The sequence below is a fragment of the Nothoprocta perdicaria genome, unplaced genomic scaffold, assembly GCF_003342845.1.
Source record: "Nothoprocta perdicaria isolate Ctin4 unplaced genomic scaffold, notPer1 scaffold_238, whole genome shotgun sequence".
Classification (NCBI taxonomy): domain Eukaryota; kingdom Metazoa; phylum Chordata; class Aves; order Tinamiformes; family Tinamidae; genus Nothoprocta; species Nothoprocta perdicaria.
In genome coordinates this window covers 284,210-310,943 of record NW_020455464.1, presented here as the reverse complement: position 1 = coordinate 310,943, position 26,734 = coordinate 284,210, and the positions used below count along the sequence as shown (strand labels likewise).

At 37.4% G+C, this 26,734-nt stretch overlaps 1 protein-coding gene across 1 annotated transcript; it reads left to right on the top strand.

The window, feature by feature from the left end:
- Window positions 1-591: 591 nt before the first annotated feature.
- On the top strand, window positions 592-22,413 carry PLGRKT (plasminogen receptor with a C-terminal lysine). The gene is made up of 6 exons (XM_026039709.1): window positions 592-628; window positions 782-868; window positions 16,054-16,184; window positions 17,207-17,316; window positions 21,366-21,493; window positions 21,742-22,413. Exons 2-5 carry the CDS (start codon window positions 788-790, stop codon window positions 21,485-21,487), a joined length of 444 nt encoding a protein of 147 aa, XP_025895494.1. The 5' UTR covers window positions 592-628; window positions 782-787; the 3' UTR covers window positions 21,488-21,493; window positions 21,742-22,413.
- The last annotated feature ends 4,321 nt before the right edge of the window (window positions 22,414-26,734 follow it).

Sequence of the window (26,734 nt, the reverse complement as noted above, 5' to 3'; positions counted from 1 at the left end):
CTGTCTTCATTGCAAATATTTAATTTATTTGGAATGGAAAATCCAGCCTTTTCTATGGTTGGAGGTGGTGAAGAGTGATGGAAAAAACAAAAATAAAAAAAGCAGTCACACATCAAGCAGAGGCAGAATAAGGCCAGAAGCCGAGGTGTCACCCACATTTGACAGTAATTACTCATTTCCTTGCTAACTCATACTTTGCACCTAGAGGTAACACGCGGACATTGTAATTGCGCCATGCTCCATTCACATTTCGTTTCGGTTCTAGGACCTCCCCAGCACTGCTTCTGCAGCTAAAGAAAGAAAGAAAAGGAGTAAAAAATAAAAAAGGAAAATTGGAAAATTGTGCGCATCTCCCCGAAGAACCAGKATGTACTAAAATTCCCTGCATTTTAAAATATCCATGTGAGCTGTAAGAGCTACCCTAGAAGGCTAACGACGGAGAGCACCAGGGAGCCCTTCGGGCGGCCTCGCTGCGCTGGCCCTTTAAATCCCTCCCGCCCGGCGCCGCCGCCTAACGGCCATCCGCCGCCAACGGCCGCCAACSGCCGCCAACGGCCGCCAACSGCCGCRCGCTGCCGCGTGGCTTCCCGCGCTGCGCCAGGCGCCCCCACCGGCGCCTCCTCCGCTGGTGAGGGAGGGCCGCGCGGCCGGGAGCGGGGCCTTCTCGCGGGGAAGAAAGGAAGGAAGGAGGGCGGGAAGCGGGAGGCGGGAGCCGCCATGCGGCCGCCCCGGGCCGCCGCCTCGGGCCGTGCTCAGGCGAGCTCTGTGCTCCGCTCCGCAGGGCGACATGGGCTTCCTCCTCTCGAAACCCGTGAGCGACAGCCTCAAGGCTCAGCAGGAGTTTATGCTCATGAACTCGCGGCTGCAGGTAAAGCTGCGGGGGGACTGCCCGCCTCCCGCCCCCTGAGAAAAGTGCAAAGGGAATTGCTGTTTCCCAGTGCCCGTTTTCACCGGGGGAAGGAGGAGAAAAAAAAAAAAAAAAAAAAAAAAAAAAAGGCCCCTGTGATTTGCTTACAAAAGCTGTCAATTCCGAGGTGTTTGACTTGCATATAAAGTTCAGATGGGGAAAACTGCTGCCGTCTAAATCCTGTAACTTCCTYGTCAGTCTGCGTGAGTGGGTTAGAGGGGTGTAAGGTACTTTATGCTGGCGAGCCCTCAGCAGGGCAGTTCTGCAAACTTCGCCTGATTCCCCGCAGCACCTCCAGGGAACACTCAAGGGTAAAGCTACACGTGTGTATTAAAGTGAATCAGTAACAGCAGTAATAATACTTTATTACTCCTAAGAGAAAAGAGGAATGAAAAAAAATTAAACTTGTTTCAACTTTTCCATGCTACAGAATTTCCAAACAATTTTTTGAAGATCTGTAACTGCAATTATTTCAGCTTAGGAACAAGCCACAACCTGTTTTTTTTTTTTTTTTTTTGTTCTTGCAACTGAAACTGAATAAGACATAGATCATTTATTTGTTCTCGTAAAATAATAAACAACTAGGAAAGAGAAGGAAAACATTTTATGTTGCACTAAAATTCAGAAGTTTGTACAGAATAGAATTTATGGTGTAGTACTGTTTAGTTTTCTCATCTCTTGTAGGGTGTCTTCCGATCTCTAGCTTGTAAATATACTAAACACTAGACTACAACCTGAAGGGCTTAAGTGGAAGGTTCGGTATGCTCTTGAACTGAGAACCAATAACTTCAGAATGCTTGAAGTTAAATGGCAGAGGAACCTCCCCCTTCTTAATACTGGATTTGCCAGTAGATGGCATTCTCTAGTTTTCAGAGCTGCTGCAGTATTTGCAGATACTGGGTTTCACATGACCCTTTTCAGATAAACTGTGGAGGCAGCGTTGGAAATCTTGYTAGTAAGAAAAAAACAAAAGAAGTATGACTAACTGTCGAAAGAAGTTAAGCTTCTTGCATGATTTGCAAACACCGATATCTGTGCTGTGTGTGTGAAACACAAACAGAAGTTCTGTACACAATCTGTGTCTGTTTTTTTCACCATCCAGATGCCCTTCTCGGTCCCCCAGAGTTTTTGGAAATCCAACTAAAGGGAGGGATTTCAGTTTGAAAGCATGATAATGCTGAAATTGAAGTGGAGAGAAGTTTCATACTCTGTTTCTCCTCTGCTGTGCAGCATGAAAGATGGTGTTGAACTAACAGTTTGTGGGGACAGACTAGTTCTTTTGGGTTTCTGTAGGCTTTGTTTGGCAAACAAAAAGCTGCATATCCTTTTAGTCTCAAGTGACCAAGAGCTGTAGTTTTGTGCTCTCAAGTGCCCAGACTATTACTAGTAATCAACTTGCATAAAAATAAGCCCTTTGTCTTTGCATATGTAGTAACACTTTAGGAAAACTCTCAATAGGGTTTTTTTTTTTTTTTTTTTTTTTTGATGGTTGGAGTAGGCAAAATAATACATTTCCTTCTGGAAGGACATTTTAGATCTGTACTGTTTTTGTAGATATACCTGCCAATTCAGAAAATCTGCACCTTTAAAAAAAAATAAAATATGTAGTCCTGGTGCACAGGATGGAACAAGAAAGAAATAGGACTTGGGTTCTCTATTAGAAGAGGATGGAAGAAAAAAATTGTGCTTTCAGCTATGGGAGAGCGTAAGGAAGAAGAAAAAGTTGTCATTTGGCTAAAACGTGATGTTTTTGGAGTGCACTGTTTAAAAAATAGCTTTTAGGTTATATGTGGAAAAAGAGGAGTAGAGATTGTAACTGGGAACACATGGAACAGTTAAACCATCCCTGGACCAGCATAAAATACTTTTAATTTAAACCATTAGATACTCTCATGTGGTGAAACACTTGGATTGGATGCATTTAGCTCTCTCATCTTCTTTACACTTCTCAGTAAAGTGTAGGTTTCCCCTCTGAGTGCTATAATGTATATGACATTAGAGATTCAAAAAATGCTGATTAGGGCTAAGTTAAAAGAAATCCCAAAGCAACATCTAGGATTGAGATCTCTTGGAGTTTTTCATWGATTCTGAAAGTACCTCGTGTGTTATAATTTATAATGCTGGGTGAATATACAGTACTGTTATTACTCCAAGCCACAATCATCAAAAAATATATCTCTTGGAATTTTATCATTATAAACAGTGATAGCACTTTGAAATGATCTAGCAAGTGTTTGCGTTGATACAGAGCAAAACATAACATGATAAACAGTGCTGGCTGTTGATGCAGGTGGGATCTGTACAAGCTTTCTCTGTAGTATACCCACCAGGAAGAGGTGTATAAGAACACTTTTTTTTTTTTTTTTTTTTCTCAAGAAAGCGATGTAAATTTATCTCTCCATTCAGAGATGAGAATAATACAAAGCTGTTCTGTTACTGCCTTGTCTGCTGTGAAGGGCTGAAGCTTAAAAGGAGACTTGCAAAAATACAAAAGCAAGTAACATGACAGATGTTTACAAATAACTTTCCAAAACYCAAGTCTGGCTCTTGGTCTTATTAAAGCCACTTTGATCTGTGCTGGACACCCAGGCCTACTTGATTCTTTCAGAGTAAGGGAATGGTAAAGATGACATAAAGTCGTATGCGTATTTCTTCCTTACTATGAAAAGAATGGTGTATGGCCTTGTAAATTGTATCTTAATGCTCTTTGGAAAAAATAAAAATTGCCTCGATGTTGAAGGACTTGCCAGTTGTTTGTATTGTGTCTTGCTATGGCTCTGGAATGAAACACCCGCCTTGAATCTAGCGAAAACTGTTTGTGGTAGAAGTTTGTTGAGGCTTCATTTTTATCGTGAGCCTTTTCCTTAAAGCATAGCTTGCAGAATATTCTCCAAACACCTYGCATATCAAATCTACAACTCATGGCCATGCTAACTGATTTTAGCATGGTTGAATGTATAAGAGGAGGTACCAGGTCTTACATGGTTTGTGTTTTCATGAGCTTTGAGTTTGGTTAATTCAGTTAAAAATAGATACCTAATTTTTTTTTTCTTGCCATTTTTCAGCAATCCAAATGTGTACTTTCAAAAAGGTATTTCAATAACTAAGAAAATTGTTTTTAGATATACAAATCAACCTTTGTTGCATATTTTTAAACTGAAAAGTATGAGTGCAACAGTATTTGTGGTTGATCATACGGCAGCACAGATTAGGACACTTTAAATACTTTTTTTTCCTGTAATATTTACATAAAGACATATATGTGTCTTTAAATGGTGACTTGTCAAAACTCACATGCTTTGAAGCTTGCTAGAACCTAGACTTGTGATTAGTGCATAATGAAAGTACATTGTACCTAGTATTTTAAAACGACTTGTACTCTATATGTAATGATATTTTGAGTGATAGGAAACAGTTATGGTACACAGTAGAAATAAGCAATGGATAGAATTTTAAACTGAGTTTATTACCATTAGTGAACTGGACTCTTGAGCTAGGCAAAGCAAAGATCATTGTATTAACTGTGTACAACAGGTGGATATTTTCTATGCTGATTTAAGAAAGGCATATTCAGAATGCAGCTTAAGGGTCTTAGTTAAGCCTATGAACATAACAAAAAAAAACTAATCTGTGAAATTTTTGGCCAACTTTCTAATGCAGACAGAGGTCTAAAGACCTTTTATTTTGAATGGAACTCGATACTAGGCCACTCATTTCTCCTTCCCTACAAAGAAGAGTTTAGGTTTTAGTTAGCCTTTCAAAAGTTTATTTTCCTTATGTTCTAAAAATTCAGCACAGAGAAAACTGAGTCAATTACAATATTTCCCATATGTAGGAGGTAGAGATTTTGTTTTGGATTGGTTTTTGTTTTTTTTTTGTTTTGTTTCAGGTATATTAGGAGAGTTTTGAATGACACAAAGGTACCATGATGTGCATGAGAATAGCTGTATTTGGTAATAACCATTTTTTTTTTTCTGGCTTATGAAATACACTTTTTAAATTCSTCATAATATTTAAATCCTTGGTAAATGATTTAAATTATATACTTAGAAGAAAATTTTCTCCACAAAGAATTGTTGGTATATCAAGTCCTTTCACTGCCTCGCCCATACTATTCTTATGTATTCACTTGCAGAAGCATTCTTAATGAGGTGTCAGCTGGTGACTAGTTTGTAGTTCTGTCATGGCAGCCTTTTTCCTTTTCAGCACAAGGTGAACAAATTGCAAAAGCAGTGTCCAACTGCTTTGTTTGCGGTACCTTATATGTAACTGTCACTCTCTATATATCACTCTATATATATCTCTCTTACAGATATATGTCACTCTCTATATAACGGTCACTTTTCTACCTAAGGCAGAAAGCATTCCTCTGATACTAGCTAACAATAAATATTTTCACTAAGGTACCGTTTTTGAGAAAATAATGCAAACAGAGTGATGAGGAGAAGGAGGAACAATAATTTTGGTCAGGAAATGGAGGAGAAAAATCTGTTGTATTCTGAACTGTCCCATGAAGTATATGAGGGCAGGTTAGCTCAAAAGGCATGAGTCATGTAGCTGCAGTTCGAGCTGTATGGCAAAGAGTTGATGTAGAGCTAGATTTGCAATCCATACATAAGAAATAATTTGGAGATGTGATTATCAAGGGTAGTCATGGTTGTGGTGGTCATGGCATAATGTAGTAAAGATCATGTTCCTGCGTTTAGTGTGGAAGGAAAGAAGCACAGTACAGACTGAAAGGCCAGGAAAGCAGATTTTAGCTTATTCAGGAAGCTGAAAGGAGGCATCCTGCGGCAACCATCTCTGAAGGCAAAAGGAGTTAGGAAAGGTGACAGGCGTTTAAGGACACCCCCTCCAAGTGCAGGGACAATTCATCGTGGTACTCAAGAGAACAAGTGCATGTGTCAGGAGCTGACAAGGCTAAACGGTGTTTCAGGACTGAGCAGGACTTCTACAAAAAAAAAAAAAAAAAAAAAAGGCAAAATATGGGAGTTTGTGGCAGAAGTGATCTGCAAAATAGGAATTTTATGAGTGTTGGGATGCTTTTAGAAGATGCAAAGCTGATCTGGAGATGACACTTGCAAGGGACACCACGGCAACTTTTAACAATTTCTGCCACTTTGATTTAGAGGTAGAAGGCTAAACAAGTGTGGGCCTGATGCTGAACAGGGCAGGTGAGCTGGTGCTGGTGCTCACCTGGTGAGTGGAAAAAGACAAGGCTAAGTGCTGCCTCAGCTCTAGACTTCATGACAGAGGCTCTCCAGCCTCTGTGCTTAGTGATAAGGTTCAAGGARAAGAAGTTCCAGTGGTCGGTGCCAGTTGAGTTGGGGAGTGATTTTAATTTCTAATTCAAGTCAGAATCAAAAAAAAATCTCAAGCCAAATTTTAACTGACAGTTGTTAGACGGACTGTTTCGTTTGTAAATGATATTGACAAGTAGATACCATCACAAGGAAGGGAACTTGGGGTTAAAGTTTAAGGGAGCCCAGCATGTCAAGTTGCCCTCTTCTGTGGGGCATCTCTTTTTCTTGCAGTATTTACTTCTTTATTTGAGGGTGGGGGTTTGGAAGGATTTGAGGGTTTTTTTTTTTTTTGGGGGGGGGGAATGTGCATGCTTGTTTGTTTGGGTTTTTTTGTCTGTCTTTCTGGTTGAGCTTTGATTCTTTTCATTGGAAAAATTCCTTCAAAGAACAAAAGGGTATAGTTTTCTCTGTGGGGAAAAAAAAGAAAACTGGTCATAGAATGAGGTGTTTTTTAAAAGTAAACATGTGCTATGTTTGGGCTCCTATCAGGAAAAGAAATGGCTAATATTAAAATACTAGTTCATTTCATAACAAAAAAGAATCTTCTTTTGCCTTGAAACTTTTATTGATGAAAAAGGAAGAGAGCTGACAAATTCTGCTGCATTGACTCCTTCATAGTTTCTTTCCTATAACTAATAAAAATTATTTTGAGGATAACATTTTTTCCATCTAGAAGTCTTTCAACTTTATCAGTGAAAAATGACCCACTTCTTTCATGATAACTGAAAAAAAAATTTCTTGATGTGTTAGGTTTTTGAGTAAATTCTGTGGGTTTTTTTTTAATTCTGTATAAAGACAAAAGTTTGTCTTTTGACCTCTTATTTTCCAGTTTTCACTAAGAATTATTCTCAAGGATTCTTTTTAAGTTCTATTGCAGTAGAAAACTTGGCTCCCTTTCTTACGTGTGAAGTGAAATGTAAGCACACTTTTTTTTTTCCCTGCTGCTATCCTTTTCCCTTTGAGTGGAAAATAGCTACATTTGTTTTCTATTGACAAGATACTAGTAGCGCTTATGGCATTTCAAATGCATTTGTCTTGAAGCATTAGAAAAATTGTTTTGCCCTCTAGGTGATCTGGGCTTAATTCAGGAAATAAATGTTCTCTGGTAACAATTCCATATCCTTATTAGTTTGCTTGCATCAAATGGAACAGAACAGAAGATGAATGATATCTGGGTTGAGGAAGATTAGAACTATCTGTCTCACAAAAGGGGAAAAAAAGGCCTTTTGGCTGGTATTAGATTGGAGATTGTCTACTCTGCCTAGTTATTATAAAAAGTAAGTGTACTTTTTAACAAAGAGCAAATGTTAATTGCCATTTCTACATGCAAATATGCAAATGCAAAGCAAACAGATTGCTATTAATGTTAGCAATAGAGACAAGTGTTAAGCAAATATTTTCAGTGAAATCAGTCTTGCTAGTTACCTTAGTCGATTATTGAGGATGGAGATGCTCTTCAACTGCAGTACCTGTGGATGCACTGTATTAGTAAAGATAGCATAAATCATTAAGTAATGCGTCTTTCAGTGAACTGTGTGCAGTRGGGATAAAATAATGGGAGAAGCAATGGGAAGAAGAGTAGTTGATCCATGCTTGTCCTTTAAGTTGTACTCTTCCTCTATCCATTCCTGCTGATCAGTTTACGGCACTTTAAATAATTATAGAATTTGGCCAAAGTGTTTGTCAAAATCTTAATCTTTTTGCATGACTTGAGGGAATAGCTTCTTAGTAAAGACATTCTGGAAAACATACTTAGTGTCTCTTTGGACAAGGTTTGTGATGACCATACCCTGCCTTAGAAGAAAACTAAGACCTCYACATTAACACAGCTGTAGGCCATATTACTTGGGTAGAAGTTTTGTCTTGCTTGCAGGTGCAAATGCAATTAATCCATGTGTAAGAGTTAGCTTGTTGGGTGATTTAACTGACTTCAGAGGATAAATACCATCTGAAGCTGGTTCCTTTTGGCACTATGATTATTTTCACAGATTCTTAGTAAAGCAAGCCTGTTCTTYTAGCTTTATGCTTTTTAAGTGTGCTGGACTTGAGTCCCAGACCTACAGATTATTTGTTTGGTTTTCCAAAAAAATATTATTTCTCAAACACCAAGGTTAAAACCTTGGATTAACTCTTAAAAAATAGGAGGTCTACTGAGCAGAATTAAATAATAAATAAAGCAGAAAATGAAGGAATCTTATACCTATGTTAATTTTGAATGAAAAATACTGGTAAATATAACTGCAATAATATTTCAAGTCAGAATACAAAACTGGTGGGAGGAAATATTCTACTCTGTTGTAATTATATTTCTCTTTCATACAGTAGTTGTATTTTGTATCCATTTCTTCTGGTTTTCTTTTTCCTTGGTGAGATTATAGGGTGATGAAACTAAGAAACTAATAGTTCATATTTAATTGCAAGTAATATTTCTGAATAACTTGATACTGTAGCAATAATGCATTTTCTTACACTGCTTTATCTATTTTATTATTCCTGCTGCATGAGTACCTCTTTTGGTTTTAAGTGGTTGTCCAAAAGAGTTTAGTTTTTCTGTATAACTACTGCATAAAACTCTTGAGATTTTTGAACTCTGTTACGCTGTTAAGTTAAAACTTATCTTAGCCTAATCTAAGAGACTAAATATTCATAAGTGCAGATGGAAGACACCTTTCATCCCCTAATGTTTATTCTTTGCTGTATGGACAAGGAGCAAAAGTACAGGTGATTGCAGAAAACCTCCATTTTGTACCATAGTTCAGTGTATGGAGCCTTTTAGAGCTTAAAGGTTCAAACAGATTTAGAAACTTTTTATGTTGCTTTCTTTTTGCGTGTAATTCTAGTCACTTCAGAATGGGAATAGAATTTATTTCAGTGCGGACTTATTCTGGTTTGTARCTAATATTTGAAGACCCTGTTCTTTCTATAATTGTGTTTTTTTCATGTAAATATATTGTAATAGATGAGATTGAAAGCTCTGAAGATTGAGTTTGCTTTATAGGGATCATAGTTTCTTTCGGTGCTAATAACCTGAATTGCACTGTGTACTTTATTAAGTGAAAAATGTTTGCAGACAAGTTTTGAATTAACTGCAGCATAAAACATCTAGGTCTGATTCATTTTAAGTGTTTGATCTGGAGGCCCATTTCCTGACACTTCTGCGTGTGTGCTGTCCTAGAACCAAGTGAATACTAGGTAATTGGTACAAGTTACCATTTCTGTATTGCACTCTAGTGGTTTACAGTGTGGGTGTAAACATAGGATTGGTATTCTACTTTTCTTTGTTTTTTACGCCTAGACACATAGGTGTTAAACTTGAGTCTGATGATGAAATGCTTAGTGCATTGCTACTGCAAGAGTTTTCTTACAGCCCTGTAGGTATTTTAACAGCATACACTTCGGTGCGTACTTCGTCTGTGAGACTGTGATGTAGCTGTTTTTTTTTTTTTTTTTTTAGTAGTAAAGAATTCCAACAGTTTCTCTAGATTTGTATTTCTTAAATTTAGATACTGAATTTTAGAATACACTCATGTCCTTGTTTAAGTTCCATGTAGTTGATAATTACTTTTAAGGTAAGTCCATTTCTGTTAGAATACCAGACTGCTAGAGTAGTTATCTCTTAAGGATGGTGACATGAAATGCAGTTTCATGTAAAGTTTTACTGCCTTGACTTTTCTCCAGTCTATCCTTCCTGCTTTTCTAGAGAAGTGGAGTAAAGCTGTATGTGGGCCAGGAAAGCTACTATATAGAACTGCARATGCATGTTTTAGCATGTTTTTTATTGTATCCTTTTTATTGTATCCTTGACCAACAAGCAATATTAGTCAAACGGTGTTTAATGTACATGGGGAGTGAGGCATTTTGCATTGTTTCTGCTTTCCCCTTCTTTTGAGTTACCAATGTTTGTTTGCCGTTTATCTTGATTTTGTACATCATAATAAAAGTGCAAAGTACTGTTTGCTCCTTCCTGCAGCRTTTACTCTTTCCTATGGTGTCTGAGAATGAAACACAAAAACAGAAAAAAAAAGTCAGAAAACAAGCAGAGTCTGAAGTATTGGAAATTTTCAGTCTGATTTCCAGTTGCTGATGTGGATTGTGATCCACTGCTTATTTTTTAACAAGTTGTCAAAGCTGATTAAATTATTTGAGATGAAAAAAATTTCTCCCACTGGATTTTAATCAATGAAATGGTGGTATAAATGCTGTGTTCTCTGGTTTGACATCATTTTGACAGTTTGAAGAATAATCAATAGAAATGATAAGGTGGTTACCACTGACTAGTTCATTAACATTATCAGTTTCACAGTCACTGACCTTTCTTCCTCAGCCTCACTTCTCTTCAGCTGTCATGTTTCATTTTGTCAGATTGATTTCCTTTTACTATRAACAGTTGGCATGTGTCAGACTTCAAATGCTAATCAGCCCTCACAGTTTCTCACATAGAGTGCTAAGAAACTGCTAACTGTATTTAAAGAAAAATGGGAAAAGTTATTTCTAATTGGGCCCTTCTGAGTGCTATAAAATATCAAATGTTACTTGCTACTAGTATTTTTTAATACTAAGGTTAAATTTGAAAATGACATAGTGCTTAAAAATAGTAAAGAACTTGATGATATGATTTAAGAAGATCTGTTCATTATGGAAATGAACTCGGTAATGTAGCTTTTTTATTTTATAATAATTATATGTGTCTTTGCAGTTTAAAGTATTTTCAGCTTATCAAAGGATTGTAATTTATCAGAAGTCTATATATTTGGGTGTTTATCTGTGCATCCACATTATGACTTCCATTCACACTCTTGTTCCATGTGGAGCAACGTGGGTGAGAGAACTGTGACACATCTCTTCTTCTTTAGTAAGCCTGGGAAGACACATTTAACTATGTGAGGCACTTTATAGGTTAAAGTAAGTTTAGTAATGCTTAGTAATGTACATAGTCCCTCCTGAAAAGAGATATATGTAAATGGGAGACCTATGAATTTAAAATGAAACTGAATTCATTCTCAGAGACATGTCTCTTAGCTTACTGTGTGATACCTGATAACAGATGTATGATATTATGTATGATATGCAGGTATTATATTGATATGTGGCTTGTTTCCTCAGTTTTCTCACACCAGTTATTTTTTTTCTAAATAAGCTACAGCATGCATCTGCTTTTGTGATCCTATCATCTATGAAGTTCTGCATGTGAAGGTATCATTTGCAATGAAATTATACTTTTAATTTTTTTTGCTTCTAATTTATCATTTAAAAAGTTTTCTTAAGAAAATTTCATTGCAGAGCATATCCTAAGGTAGCAGGATTTGGCCATTTCCTTGTAAGCTGCATGTTAATAGACCAAGACTCTCCTCCACCCTTYGATTACTGAGTGGGACTAGTATTTGCAATAGAACACATGTGAAGGAGAATAAACACAATTGCTACAAAATTAATGGCTGAAAATGGGATATTGATTAAAAATTGCTGTCAAACATACTTGGTTTTGTATCTTTCATCTAATTTAAAATTATCTGTTTTGCTGGACTGTTCAGACTTGCTGTATAAAGATCTGCTGTCAAATCCAGACTTGTTTAAGGTTAGTTAAAGTGATCWTATTGTAATGATTTGATCTTACACTCTATCAATAACTTTGGCAATGTATAATTGGAGTCTCAAGCTATCCTGATCTTTAAACACKATGTGATTTACAGATGTTTCATTCAGTTCAATGTGTTAGATGGGTAAGTACAAAGGTTTTATGCCTTAATCTCCTACAGAAAGATATACACAGGAATTCTGAGCAACTAAGATGATTAAGGGAATGGAACATCTCTSGTATGAGGAGAGACTGAGTGAACTGGGYCTGTTTTCTCTGGAGAAGAGAAGGCTGAGAGGGGATATGATTAACATGTATAAGTTCAGGAAGRGAGAATGCAGGGAAGAAGGGGACAAGCTCTTCTCATTGGTGGCCAGCGATAGGACAAGGGGAAATGGGCATAAGCTGAAACACAGGAAGTTCCRTTTCCAGGTGAGGAGGAACTTCTTCACTGTGAGGGTGACAGAGCAGTGGAACAGGCTGCCCAGGGAGGTTGTGGAGTCTCCTTCWCTGGAGATCTTCCAAACCCACCTGGATGCCACTCCATGCCACATGCTCTAGGTGTGGCTGCTTGAGCGTGAAGGTTGGACTAGATAATCTCTAGAGGTCCCTTCCAACYTTGACTGTTCTGTGATTCTTTGATTCTGTGAATTGCTTAGCTCTTCTTATAGGCCTGTAAATTTATAACTTAGATCTTCCAGAATTTCTTTAGATGCTTATACTATTTGGATGTTTACCACTGCTGATGACACCTGTCTAGATGATCGGATGCTGAGACACAGAGCAGAGAGGTGTCCTGTCTTAAGCTTCTCTGTGGCTGCAGGTTGGACTTTCTCTGTTGTGTAAACCACATGTTCTTGGAGTCCGTGTTGGGAACATGATGACAGCATCAACCTGTTATTCAGGASTTACATGACTAGAATTTCTCAGAAAAGAACACAGAAATTCTTCATTTTGTTTCTGCAATGATTCCATTAAATTAAGTTGTGTTATGAAGTATGTCCTGGAAAATCCAGCCATAACTGTTATGGCTGGATTATTTCTTATGAATAGGTTCTTATGTTTCTCCTTTGCAAAGAGTTTCTTATGTTTTCCTGTAAGCAAAGATTGGAATCCAATGAAGCCACCTGGGGACTGCTCAATCTCCTCATTAGGCAGACAGTCTTACTACAATCCCACCACTATGGTTTATTTTTTGGTGTTTCAGGAAGATCACTCTATACCAACTGATGTAACCAAGTTTTATGTGGATGAAATGCAAAGATGAAGGTTTTCAGGGTGTGCAACAACAGGAAGCACCTAAAAAAGAATTAGGCATTTGGGAGAGATGTTCTTGAGTTCAGCATAAGACTGCACACGTTTTTTAAAAGAGTTTGGGGTGCACAATAATAATATTTGTTCATTTTTGTTRTTTTTCTGCATGTTACTCTCCATCTATCACTAAATAAAAAGTGATTTTAAAAAGGACCTCAGCAGCAATACTTTAGAGTACTTAGTGTAGCTAAAAATACCTAGGCATTTTCTTGATATAAGATTGCAAAGTGTAAGTGTAATTTTTTTAGTATCTTCTCTGGAGCATCCTCTGAGCAACCTCTTACTGATTTTGCCACGTTTCTCCACATACACATTAAGTATTTGTCTCTAGGATTCATCAGTCTTCCTTATTCATTTTTTAAGGAATGTTAAATACACTATTCTGTATCTTCTAGATAAGTAGTTATATGCACACTGAAGAAATTTACTCAAAATCAGGGAATTATGAGAGGTACTTGTGTAGTGTTTTTCTGTGTTTYTGGATATCGAAGTGCTGTAAACAGCTGAGAGGTTTTTTTAAGTGGAAAAACTTTCTGCTACTTATGAAAAGTAGTATCTTTATCTTAGTGGCAATATTTTGAATATGCAAAACAAATTGTTCTCATTTATACTAAGTTATTTATGTAAGTTACTTGTAGATACACATAGAAGTAACCTTGGGCTTCTAAAGTGTGATATGATGGGCTCCTATGTAGAGGGATTAATTTAAGTTTAGTTAGTGTCTGTGTCATGGTTTATACATTTTTGTTTTTTCTTTTCCTTTCAGTACTTGGTACAAAGATACATTTTATGTTTTAGCTGTGTTAAGATCTTTCAATTACTTTTGTAGATTTAGGCTCTTCAACCCCCCCCCACTTTCTGTCCCCCCTCCCCCCCTTTTTGGTACTTCCTTTTCTTCACTATTTGTGCATATCAAACTCTTTGCTCTTTTCTTTTTCCAGAAGATTTCCTCTTACCAAGGCCTATRTTTCACCAGCCTGTTCTGGTCCCCCTTCCTCCCCATGTACTTAGGATGCTCCTGTCCTTCTCGGAAGCATATAGTCCTTACCTGTCCTCAGGCAAACAAAAGGCYCCTTTTACTTTTCACACATATGTGCAAACTACACACATAAATAAATTGAAGGGGAAAATAAAAGTCATTAAATTGGTATAACATGTAATTATCTTGTTGCATCAGCTCTCAGCAATTTACCAGGCTTGGGGTTCTGGGACCACAATGAGGCTAATTAACGGGTAGCATGCATGCCTACTTTAGAAATTCAAGTGTCTCGTAGGTGACAAAATGAAATCTAATTATTTTGGTGTTTTATTAAGTGGTTTGTCAGCCACTACATAATTATTTCTTATGAAAAAAAGTTATATGAAAATTATGGACATCAGAAAACTAGACACTGCTAGTGATATTTTTGTAAGAACAGCAATTAAGGCGAAAGTTTTGAGGAAAGAGAAACAGATGAAACAGTATTGAGGGACTACTGTGAATGTTGTTTTTCCTACCGTGTGCAATTATATGTAATTAGATCTGTCCTTTTTTTATTATGTTGTCTAAAAAATTAATTCTACCTATCTRGGTATTGAATGAGCTTGTAAATAAGATAGCAAGATCAACATAGTCTGAAGAAATAATTAGTAATAATTTAACAGAAATTGTTCTATTCGGCCTAAATCAATAGTAACCGAGATGAATAAATGGGTGGAAACCATAAGTAATTACAAAACCTTTAATTTATTTGTGAATTAGAAAGCAGAGAAAAAGAGTAGATTTAATTATTTACTTCATAGTTGCATGACAAGAGAACTTTCCTAGTCTTTTCTCTGTTCTGTCTTTTCTAGAATACACCTTTTTTTTATTTAGTGCAGCTGGTGTTCAGCTTCATGTACTTTCTTTGGCTTTTTATGCAACCTCACTTAACTAAGATGAAGCTAAATATACCAAATCAAGTACTCTTAGTTTTTGTGTGTGTGTGTGTGTGTGTGTGTGTGTGTGTTTTGATTTTTTTTTGTTTTGTTTATTTTTTTCCAAACTGAGTTACAAGCATCAGTCGAAGAAGCAGATTTTAAACTGTGTTACCTGCTATGCTGTGATTATGCACTGCTTAGTTTTGACACAGCATTATGTAGCACTGTAAAGAGGAAAGATGCTTCTTGGTGTTTTGTACTGTAGAGAAGAACTGGTAAGAAATAACCAATTTTCCATTATTTAATGAATGTGTTGAGATAGATGTGTTGAGAACTGTGTAATAAGAAATCTAATATTCTACTTTTTTATTCTACTGCACTAAAGCAAATTCTACTTGGGTGTATGAATGCGTTGTCCAGATTGTGCTCCTTGAATTATTACTGTTAATTGCAGAATATTTTCCCATACAAAACTGAGATGTATTCCTAGTATCTTTAAGATCTGTTATTTTGACAGACAATTTGTAGTGTTTGCCTGTATTTGTAAACTGTGCTAATCTCCAAATATTATTAGCTTTATGATGCATCATAAAGGAGAAAAGAAATCCTAAAAAGGCAAAGAARAGTTAAGGATGACTCTAAAGATAGTATCCAAATTACAATCAAGTAAAATAAACTGGAAAGTGTTCTGTATAGCTGGGTGGTGCTCTAAGGATTAGCATAGGAATGCAAAGATAAGGAAAACTTTAGCCTGTGGAGTGCTTTTGAAACTTGGAGTTCTCAAAACCTGTCATTGGTGGGTTTTTTTTGGTKGCTTAACCAAAGCAGCGTAAGATTGTGTAGTCAAGCAATTTTCAATGACCTCACAGTTTTGATATAAACTGTTCGTTAATGCAACTAAAACCATTCTCAGTTATAACTTGTGAATTATTGAAGTGAAAGAACAAAAAGGAAACCTTTCTTACTCTTCTGCATTAATAGACCAGTGTGAAATTGTTTCATACTTCAAAATAAATAGATGAGTTAATTTTGCTTAATGTTTCTTCCTTCTCTAGCTTGAAAGACAATTACTGATGCAAAATCAGATGAGAGAGAGACAAGCAGCCATGCAGATTGCTTGGACACGGGAATTTCTGAAATACTTTGGAACTTTTTTTGGACTTGCTGCTGTAGGTTTAACAACTGGGTATGAAATTTATTTCCTAACAGAGTATTTAAATAGATACATTACAAATATATTTCTATAGTTTTGGCTCTTCCTTTTGCCTTTTATCAGATAGTTATTTTTATCCAGTAATTTCTCAGAGAGTGCTCCAATGACAAAATGACTCAGTTCATTTCTATCTAATTCTGGATGTGTTTTGAGTATGTCTGTACTGTTATAAAAGCAGAGATCTGAGCTGGCAATAAAATGACTTAACTGAAATGCCAAAAATTCAGCATAAAGCAAAAGTTTTGTGTGAAGCAGAAGGGATTATTTTAAAGCCATACTACTTGCTGTGTTGTGATTTAATGAACTTTTGATTAACTGCAAATCCTCTGTCATACTTTTTTCTTCCATCATACTTTTTTTTTAAAATATGTCAGTGAACAGGCTGATATATTCTGACATCTGTTTGCTTGCAATTTGAAAATTCATAAATTTGTATTAGGAAAAAAAATGACTAATAGTAATAAAGTTGAATTGTATGAGAAGGAACTTTCCTTATCGAACTGTTGGTTGGTTTAGGTAATGTGGTTTGCTTGTGCTTTAAGTGATTAGAGGGAATATTTTTATTTCTCTTTACCAAGTGGAGATTAAATGCAGTTATACATTATGTATTCTCTGTGCACTGGGATGCAATTGCAGTTACTTCTAATAACATGATTGCTGCATGCTGCATGTGGCTGTAATTTAGACTACAGTTCAGCATTGTTATGTGTGTGTGAATATGCATGCTGTACTAGTTAGACAAACCTTTTTCTTAAGTACATTAAAAACTCACGTAAAGTATTTCATTTCATTCCCTTGTCTGATAGTAGATTGAGATTATCTGCCCAGGAAAGCTTTAGTGCTTCTGAAGAAATTTAAGAGTTGTGTGACTTAGATTAAAGAGTGCAGAAGAGTATATAAGTCCTAGAAAAATCAAGGTCACCTTGCACTGAGAGTACTGACATGCTRAATGCCCTAAATAATCTTATTTTTTCTTGTTCTTTTTTTAAAAACAGAGCGATAAAAAAGAACAACCCAGTAGTTCTACTGCCAATAGTTCCTTTAAGTTTTATATTTGCCTATCAATATGATATGGGCTATGGGACAATGTTGCAAAGGATAAAAGGTATGTGTATAGAATTCTGTTTTACACATAAATCCAAGGTTAAAATAGTAGAAAATCACAGATCGTTTTAGAGTGGCCAATAGAGATGGTGCATCAGCTTTTTTTTTTTTAATTCATTCCTACATTGTTTGTTTTTCCTCTTTGTTACAGTCAGATATTTTCCCAGTTAAGTGTACTCTACTCACCGCTTTTACAGCGTTTCCCTCTGGTTCAGATAGTGGGCTAATTTTTCCTCTCTTGATTCTCTTAGAAATCACACTATAAATACAGCTGAAATAAGCTCAGCGTGTTTCACATGCTGATGCTTTGGCAGGGGATGAGAGTGRTGAGAGTAGTTGAAGGGATGCAGAGCAGGAATCGTGCCACTTACATGAYTGCCAGAGTCCTCAACTGATGATCTTGCCATAGTGCTATGATAGATATTGGAGGGTGAGTCCCAAAAAGTGGCATCTTGCCTCATAGTTGCCAACAGTAGACCTCCTTAAGTGATCACTGTTGAGGTCTGTGGAAAATCTGACAGCTTCATCTCCGTTCATTCTGATTCCTAGTGAAGGAGGCATGCTGAGAGAATGCTCGCCTGAAATCTCCTGATTGGAAAAAACATGACTTGCAACCCTCCTAAATCTTTCGTTAAATAGGTTGACTTTGCAGTCTGTTACTGAACAAAACACAGAATATAATGAAACTGAAAATCTGTTTCAGCTCTTTGATTTGATTTGATAGGCTGAAGTTTTAAGATCTAGATTTTGTAACTGTGTGAACTTCATTGAGAATAATGCCAGACATTAATTGGACAAATTTTGAGATACTTCATGTTGCAAATGGGCTCAAACATTCACCATGATCTGTCTGTGAGCATTTATGAACATTCCTGAATCCCACTGAGTAATTCTTGTTTTTAATATGAAGACAGCCAAGTACAGTGACAAAGATTGGGTGTCTTGTGGGAATTAGTTTTAAAAAGGAGAGGAACACAATCAAGGTGGAAGTAAAACTTGGAATTCCTTTTTTTGTTTTTAATGTTTTATTTTTTGTTCCAGGATTTTTAAAAAGTAGACATAAGTAAAAACTAGACATTCAGACCCCATGATAAAAATCTGGAATGGTTTAATGGAGTTTAAGAGAACAATGTGGTCCTGTGTACCTTGTCAATGGGTAATGTGTTACCTTTATTTGGAAAGTTATATGGGAAAGTAATCTTTGTAGTTTAGATCCCCTTGGACATATCCAGCAATATACAGGTCTTATTAGGAAAAACTGTGGAGCCAAACTAATGATAATATATAAGAAAAGCATGCCAAATGAACAGTGCTATTTCTTAGCTGGGAAAATCAGTTTCCTTTTCAAAAAAGGAATGTAGTTGAACTACTCTGAACTCTTGAAAACATGTAATGYATGAATTTTAAGGTAGAATGAAGTACGTGAGGATTAGTGGAAGACTAGCATTGGGATAAAAAGGAGATGTCAGAAGGTTGTGCTTGAATGGGGAGTTTAGCAGGCTTACTAGTGATTTTTTTTTTTTTCCCCCCAAGATTTGGCATGAATCAGTTTGTTTTGTATTTGAGATTATTAATATACAAATAAAATCTGAGAAGGACAAACTTCATTGGTATCACTGCCAGATAAGGARTAAAAYGTAGTAAAAGTACTGATGAACTGAAGAGCTGGGATAATAAAGTAGAATGCAATTTGTTAAGAATAGCAAGAGCCTAATAAGGTTTTCTGCCATCAGAACACACCATCTGGAAATGACAGAGAAAGAGACAAACCCCAGTATATTAGTTGATCACAGAATGAGTGTCATCCAGTAAGGTGATGAAATCTGAAAAGAGAAAAGTGAAGTCCGAGGACATCAGGTGAGGTTTTCTAGTACAGATAGAAAAGTACCAATTGACAAAAACAGTGAAACTCTTGGAGTTTTAGATAATTTGAACTAGTTCTTTGTTAGAAATCTAAAATAACTGAAGAATTACCAGAGAAATCTGGTTTTGTGAGAAAAAGCTAAAAGGTGAGCTTGTTTAGCCTTCTTAAAAAGACAATGTAGATTTGGGTCTCTATAGTCTACTTAGGACAATAGGAAGGAAAATAACAACATACAACAAGGAAAATAACCAAGTTCATTATGTTAAGCTCTTAATATCAGCACTAAATAATAGGGATTAATCTAATTTGAGTAAGTCTAGGTTGGAAATCCATAGAAGGTTTATGCTCATGTGGAAGTGATGTTCATGGTACATCGTTATTTTAAGGTAAATAACTAGTCAAAGAGAAAGATTTATGAGACAACTAACCTACTATTGCAATCCTCACTTTCATTACTTGGTTGGCCTGTGTCCACTGCTATGCTCTGTAGTCAACCACTCCTCTACTTGCCCATCTGTTCCATTTTGTAATGATGAAGCTATAGACTATTCTTTGAGGCTGAAAAAAAGCATATGGGAGGAAAGAGACTAAGCTCAATCTCTCTTTACAATCCTTGCTCTAAGGTTGGCTTTGCATCCGAGCCACCTTGCTCAAACAGGTCCRTCCGCTGTTCCTCATTCTTTGGAATCAGTCTGTAGCTCTAGAAAGCTGCTCCATTGCTGTTTCAGCAAATATTTGTCTCTAATCATGCCCAAAGTAAATTTTATCTCTGGTCTACTTGTGCAGCATTTTCTCATGACTTTCTTGTTCTYTCACATTGAAATATGAGGGCGTATTCAGATTTCTTGAGTAGCTGAGACACTAAGAGTAAACACAAGTTCTCCAGTGCTAATAACTTTCAGTCATGGAACTGCTGTCTGGTTCTGGACCTTCCTGTTAAGCTTGTCTTCCTGTTCCAAGTATACGTTGCCGACCCTGGCAAAGAGTGCCTGGAGAAACTGTTCTGTGGATGTATTGGATGGTCACAGAGATTTGGCTGTCTCTATAATGTCTCTCTGTCATAAAAATTCTCTTTCTGTCTCATAATCTGATGTCCTATGTATCTGCCTAGCATTGTGGCAGTTRTTCGCCAATAACTGAATCTCCGAGCAGTAATATCCAATGGGATATTACTGATATTTACTATGTATATATTACTGCCACCAGAGATGGCAACATTCAGATGTGCTTCAAAGAATGATCAGAGTCCTGACTCTGTGACAATACTCAGGCAGGTTTATTGCACATGAACAGTGTGTCAGCCCTTTTGCCCTAGATATCATTAAAACAGGAGTTGAAGCTTAGGTACCCGGGACCTTTGTTGGCATAGCCCCAAATGGCATGAGCCAAAAAACCCCACTCTTTGCCTAATCTTTATCCCGTGTTACACAACTTATACATTCAAGCTGTATCTCTATTTTTTGAATAGTTTGTCCTAGTTATTTTCCTTCCAGCCTTATCTGGACAATATAACTTTTTTCTTGCCATGCTGTAAAGACTATCTGTTTGTAACACTGTCTTAGCAAGTCTTCGTGTAAGCTTCAGCTSTCTTGCTGACCGTGTTTTTCCTGTAGCCTAACATCTTTTAACCTAGAGCTGAAACAAGAAGAAAAGTTGTGACAAACTATGGCATATGTAGGATGACAGCACATATCGGGAATTTACTTGTTAAGGTTTATGTACTCTTCAATGTGTGTTTGTGATCTACCCTTTTTCCAGACTCTTCTAATTGGYCATATATTTTATGGGACAGGTTGAACTTCATCGACTTTGCTCTAGTAACCTCTGGCTTCCATTTCATCACATCAGTGTAATAAACTTCTAAAAGAAATAACCCAATGTAGCTTGTAAGAAAGAGGGTCTTTAAAGAAATAGCAACAATAACAAAATTGATTTGGCTGAAATATTACTCAACCTGAATTCATTTGACAAGGTATCTGTTTCAGACCAAACAGTTTTGCATGGAGTTACACCACAAGACCAGTATGTCTTAAAGACAAACTTAATACTAGATGGCATCAGCCTGTTTGTAAAATACATATCTGTGACRTGGTGTTAGGTTATTCTCGCCCTCAAACAAAAATAGTTAAAATTGATTTTTTTTTGAGTTCTTGTTTTTTTATTTGCTTTCTCGTAATATTTTTAAGGTGAAGCAGAGAACATACTAGAGACCCAGAGCGCTTTGCTAGAACTGCCGAAAGGACAGCTTACTTATGAAGACCTGGAAAAAATCAGAAGAGCTCAGAGCAAGATCTACATTGAAAAATAGGAGATGGTAACTACAAAATAGGAAATGGTAGTTATAACGGGAATGAATCTAATTGTAATCAATGTAATCATGAAGGGGGAGTTGTTTGTTTTTTGGACTACAATGAATTGTTAGTTTTGAGGAATTTCAGTACTTGTATAAAATCAAAGATAAGCCTTTTTTTAAAAAAAAGCAGCAACTTTAAAGCAATATCTTTTTTCTCCGTATCTCTTGAAATTATCCATGCTGTAAATTTTTTGTTTGTTTGTTTATAGAGAAACACTGAATTCCCACTGTCTAACAAGAGCCTGAAAATAACCTTCAACTGTAGCAAAAGTGTATGGTACTGAGATGCAAGCTTTCTGTAATCAATAAAAGTAAGTTAATTACTGGTTACAAATTTGTACAAATCTAGCCATGATATTCAAATATATTAGTACATCCATAGCACAATTTGAAGTCATAAATAGAAAACTTCTTTGAAAAACAAGACATTTTTAGTTGCTGTTCTTTTGGCAGGAAACTGACTGTCTCTGCTTCAAATTCTGGAATAAACAGCTTTTATCAAGGAAGTTCAGAAATAAATACGTCACTTGCTAACTGTGTGTTTTACTCTTAGGGAAAAAAAATGTATTAAATTTGAAAGAGAGATAATTTCTTAAAAAGAGAAAACAAATTATGTAGCTATTTCCTGAACCTTTTTATGCTTGTTTGACATTCTGAAACTCAGGATAATTTGTTTACACAAAATCAGAGTTTCACCAGTAAGATGAATATTAACTTCGGCCAGCAGTAGGCAAAATCATTAATGTATGTTTTGTAATGGCTAGATCCAAGGGGCCTTACAAGTACTGGAAAACTGAGGGATTATTTACATGCTTTTAATGTAGCATGGTATATACTGAGAATATAATTTTTGTATAGTTTAGTGTTCTGGCACTGTATTAGGCAGAAAGTGTATCTTTTTCTATTGGAAGATGTGTTTAAAAACAGATTAACATGTGTTTTTGCGTGGAAACTCTTCAAGCGTTAATCTGTGAGAYAGAAAAACAATGGCTTAAAAAGTATTAGTACTGAATTAAACCTAAATCTTTTGCTAATGCCCTTTTAAGCTGTTATTTTTGTGTTAACAATTTGTTGAGCTGAAGATAATGCCGGCTCATTAGAAAATGATATATTTTTGAAGACTTCTTCACTGAAAGAGGTTACTGTTGCAGTAAGACATGTAACTATCATGTAATAAGTGGTACTGAGGGAGTATCATGAAATTGTAAATTAACAGCACCATTTCTATACCTTAGATCAGTTCCTGAAAGTGCAATCACTTCTGCATTCAAGCACTTCAGCGATAGTTTCTGTGTGGCTCTCTTTTGTATACTAAGGATGTGCGCTGTAACAGACCACCAAAGTCATGTGCTTTCATGTGCTGAGTGATAAGATAGGTTAAAATAGGTTGTAGTACCTTGGTCTAGACTTCTAGAATTTACTCACAAAATGCAAGCCAAGTCCTCATTGTGTTTGGTGCCTGTTCTGTAGCCTAATGCCTCACCACAAAAGCACTAGCCCTGACTTGATGCTCGCTTTCTTTGCATGTCTGAGATAAATGTGCCTTTAAATCTAGCTTTTAACACTATGAAATAAATTTTTGCGGGCAGAACGGTTGTAATAGTTCATCTACAGTTTTGGTTACAACCTTAGAAAATTAGGAAATATCCATACCAAGAAGTAGAAACTAGCATCTGAGTCTTTGTAACATATAGCTTGCTATGGATTTTAATCAGAGTGGCACAAAAGGAACCAAGCAGGCTAAGCAAAGTAATAATCCGGGTAGCATATTGTAGGGGATAGTAGGGAAATTATCATTTCATTCTAACTCAATCTGATTTTTTCACTCAAAGATCAATAGTGTTAAGCAAACTAGTGTATAAAAACAGTCAGGAAGGTAACTTTAGCTGGATGCTTTCAAAGGAGCATTAGCAAAAGTTAACAAATTTGTATTGTAAAGGAATGCTTTAAAAAGGACAGTCCAGTGCCAGATTCAGAAATCGATTTAAATGGGCTAAACAGAACATGCCAAAGATTATCAAGAATCTAATGGTTAATCACATTTACTAGTTTACTTTCTGTTCTTAGCTTTGTTTTTTCTCTGGATAAATAAACACTTTGAAGGTGCTCATTCTGTGTTACTGAGTATTTGTTTCCCAGCCAGTATCTGAGGTGAAACCCCTGCCTGTGCCCTTCACATTCAGATCTCTCACAGACACCAGTTACAGGGAGGCTTAGCTGTATAGTTACCTTCAGAGGACCACAAAAGCAGGAAGGCTTGCCTTAGACAGGGTTTACTTCAGGGAGTAAAGAAAGATGCTTACAGCAGAAGCTGCCCATAATTATGGTACAAGGTACATTCTCAGAAGTAAAACAAAAAATAAATTCTGCTTTGTCAATTATTGGTACTCCGCTGGCTTCAGCTGCTAGACTTCCTTAGCAAAGAGAATCACGAGGAGCTTGTTCTCACCTGTGAGATGCTTACCTGAATTCTGTTGTTTTGTTGTTGGTGGTGGTTATTTTATTGTTGGGAAAAAATATGTGGTTTTATGTCTAGCTTGGTCTCCTCCCTTCCTTAAAGATTTGTCTTCTCTACCTCACATATTTACGGTAGTGAACGTTTGTTCTAAATGACTCGGCAGGTGAACTTTCTGCTGCTTTTAAAAAGTGGAGGTGGCAAGCACTTATGGAGTGGATGATAGACAGTTTATTATTAATTTTTTAATCAGTCTTGTAATTTATTTTAAGCTCAGCTTTCCTTATCTTTGACTATTAGCCTTGTGAACGGTAAAATGCTCCTTTTTACAGCCACTCTCATTTCCTGACAAAACCCTGCATAGGTAGTAAGTAACTTTGACAATTATCAATCACATGCATGCAGTCTTATTTCACATTATTTCACTAGCTGCAAAATCCTGCAGCCACAGAACTATTTAAAATGAATATGAACAGCTTTTAAAACAGTATAGTTTTTGCAGTAGTGAACTCCATGAATTTAGAGTGAGATCTCTGAATGAAGACTAACAAAACATAAGCATTTATGTCCCATATCTGCTCTCCTGTTTAGATTCTGTAACATTGAATTGAGCCTTTTTTTCAGTCAAGTTATTATTATTAAAGGATATGTTTCTCTGTTAACTACCTGTTTTCATGAAATATTCTCTACCTGATACAAAATGTGATTGCTACAGGTCAGCAAATTCCAAAGTTACTAGAGGAGAGAGATGGTATGGTCTTATGTACTGTATTTTAGAAAACAAAACCAAACAAAAAAGCTGCATTGGGACAATACATTAAATGTACCCATACCCCAAAATTCTACAGATTGTAAGTGGAATTTCATTTCTTTGCTGTGCTACTGTCTGTCATTCTTGATAACAGAATAATTTCAGTAAGAATATAATTACTTCAGAACGTTTGAGCTACTATACAGATCTTCAAGTTATTTATATTCTTCTGCATCTACTGTCTTGAATACAAGCCAGGTTTTCTGGCTCTGATTAGCCAGCTTAGCCTCTGATTTGATTTAAGTTCATGGCAAATTAATGAAAGATTGCTAGTAAAGCTTTTCTGTCTGAAGTCCTGCATAATACAAAGTTACATGAACTTATTTAGTAAGTTTCTTTATAGCCTATTATTCAAGTCACAATAAATCTAGTCAAAAAGGCTTTATCAGAAAAGCTATGTTATTAAAATGTGACTGGAAGCAAAATACGGAGCAATGCGCAGTGATAGTGAAATGTCAGTGCCGGGTCAATGAGATAGGATCCCTAATACGGCTCATTAGCCCGCTGATGGCTGTGGTGGTCGGTTATCGCGGTGAGGAAGCGCTGCGGCCTTTGCTTGCCTACGAGGAGGGCAAGGGAGCAGAGCGCAGCGAAGCTGCCCCCAGGGCCGCCAGGAACGTGTCCTACGGAGCTTCCAAGGCCACATCGTGCCCCGGCTCCACCAGCAGGCACGGGAAGCATTGCTGTTGTCTGTCCAGACTCCTTGTGAAGAGAGGCCATGGAAGGAGGCTTGAATTCTTTGCCTCAGTTTCTTGAGCAGCTATAAAAGAGGTTTTGTCCTTCAAGCAGCTGCTAAACTGAGGATCTGGCTGAAGGAGCCAAGAGAGGCCACTGTACCTGCCTTTGCTTCCTCAGACTTCCATAGGTAGCAGAGCAACAGGCTTTCCAGTTGTATTTGAAGTGAAAACTTGGGGAATGTTCAGTACTAGTTTGGCCATTAAAGATTGCTTATCTAGGGACATGCCGTGAATTTGCCTGGGAAATTCATACCCAAGATTTTGCTGCTGGACTGGATCCAGTATTGGCTATGGGCATCAGAGAATGGTGCAGAATAGATGAGATGACTTCATAAGCACCGTCCTAAGCCAGCAGGACAGGCACTGGCTGGCTCGGCAGGTGCCTTCCTTACAGCTTTGGAGTTTGCTAGTGCTCTTGCACACAGACTCAGCTCCCTAATCTCGCTGCCTGAAAACACTTCCCTTGCCCCGGAGCCTGCTCATGCCCCAGGAGTAAGCTCACCTGGCAGGACAGGCAACTTTCAGGAAAAGACCAATAGACCCGTGGAACTGAGCTGTTGCTCACTTAAAAAAATGCAAGCTGCGCTTACCTCTGCCTAACTTGGGAGGAGAAGGGCAATAAAGACCTTAACCCACGGAGGGACCAATCTGGGTTTTGTTTTTGAGGAATTTCTAATTGATGGCCTCCACCTCTGAGGGTTGTGTGCAAGTAACAGCAGGATGACAGATTGTGTCTGGTAACAAAAGTTGTTCAAAAACATCTCAGACCGAACTGACAGCCAAGCCAGGGTACGAACTCTGGATCCCRGTGACTCCCTGCTGGATGCAGCTCTATGTGACACACGGAAATCCTCCTTGAGGAGGTGCGAGGAGTCCACGTCTTCCTGCATGGGTGGTCACACACCTTTGCACACTCACTGTGGAAAGCTTTATGCTTTCCCTATGGATGGTGCTTTCAAGGTATATTTTATACGCATATGTGTACACAGAGTACTCCAGGAATGGGAAGCAGAGCCCCCATGCAAGGGTCTCTACGGAAGCGTGTTGCGGGGCGCTCCGCGGAGGTGACCCCCACATCTCCGCAGCAGGCGCCTGTCCGCGGGGGCAGCAGCAGCTGGCTGCCGAGCGCGAGGCCGCGGGTGCCGCGGGCGGCTCGGGCACGCTGACACGCCGCTTCGCCGCGGGCCCCGGCGCGGCGC

Excerpts from the sequence above, each read along its gene's own strand:
- PLGRKT (XM_026039709.1), top strand. The coding sequence starts at position 788 with ATGGGCTTCCTCCTCTCGAAACCCGTGAGCGACAGCCTCAAGGCTCAG. Across the intron at positions 869-16,053 it reads TCATGAACTCGCGGCTGCAG|CTTGAAAGACAATTACTGAT; the intron begins GTAAAGCTGCGG and ends TTCCTTCTCTAG. Across the intron at positions 17,317-21,365 it reads AATGTTGCAAAGGATAAAAG|GTGAAGCAGAGAACATACTA; the intron begins GTATGTGTATAG and ends AATATTTTTAAG.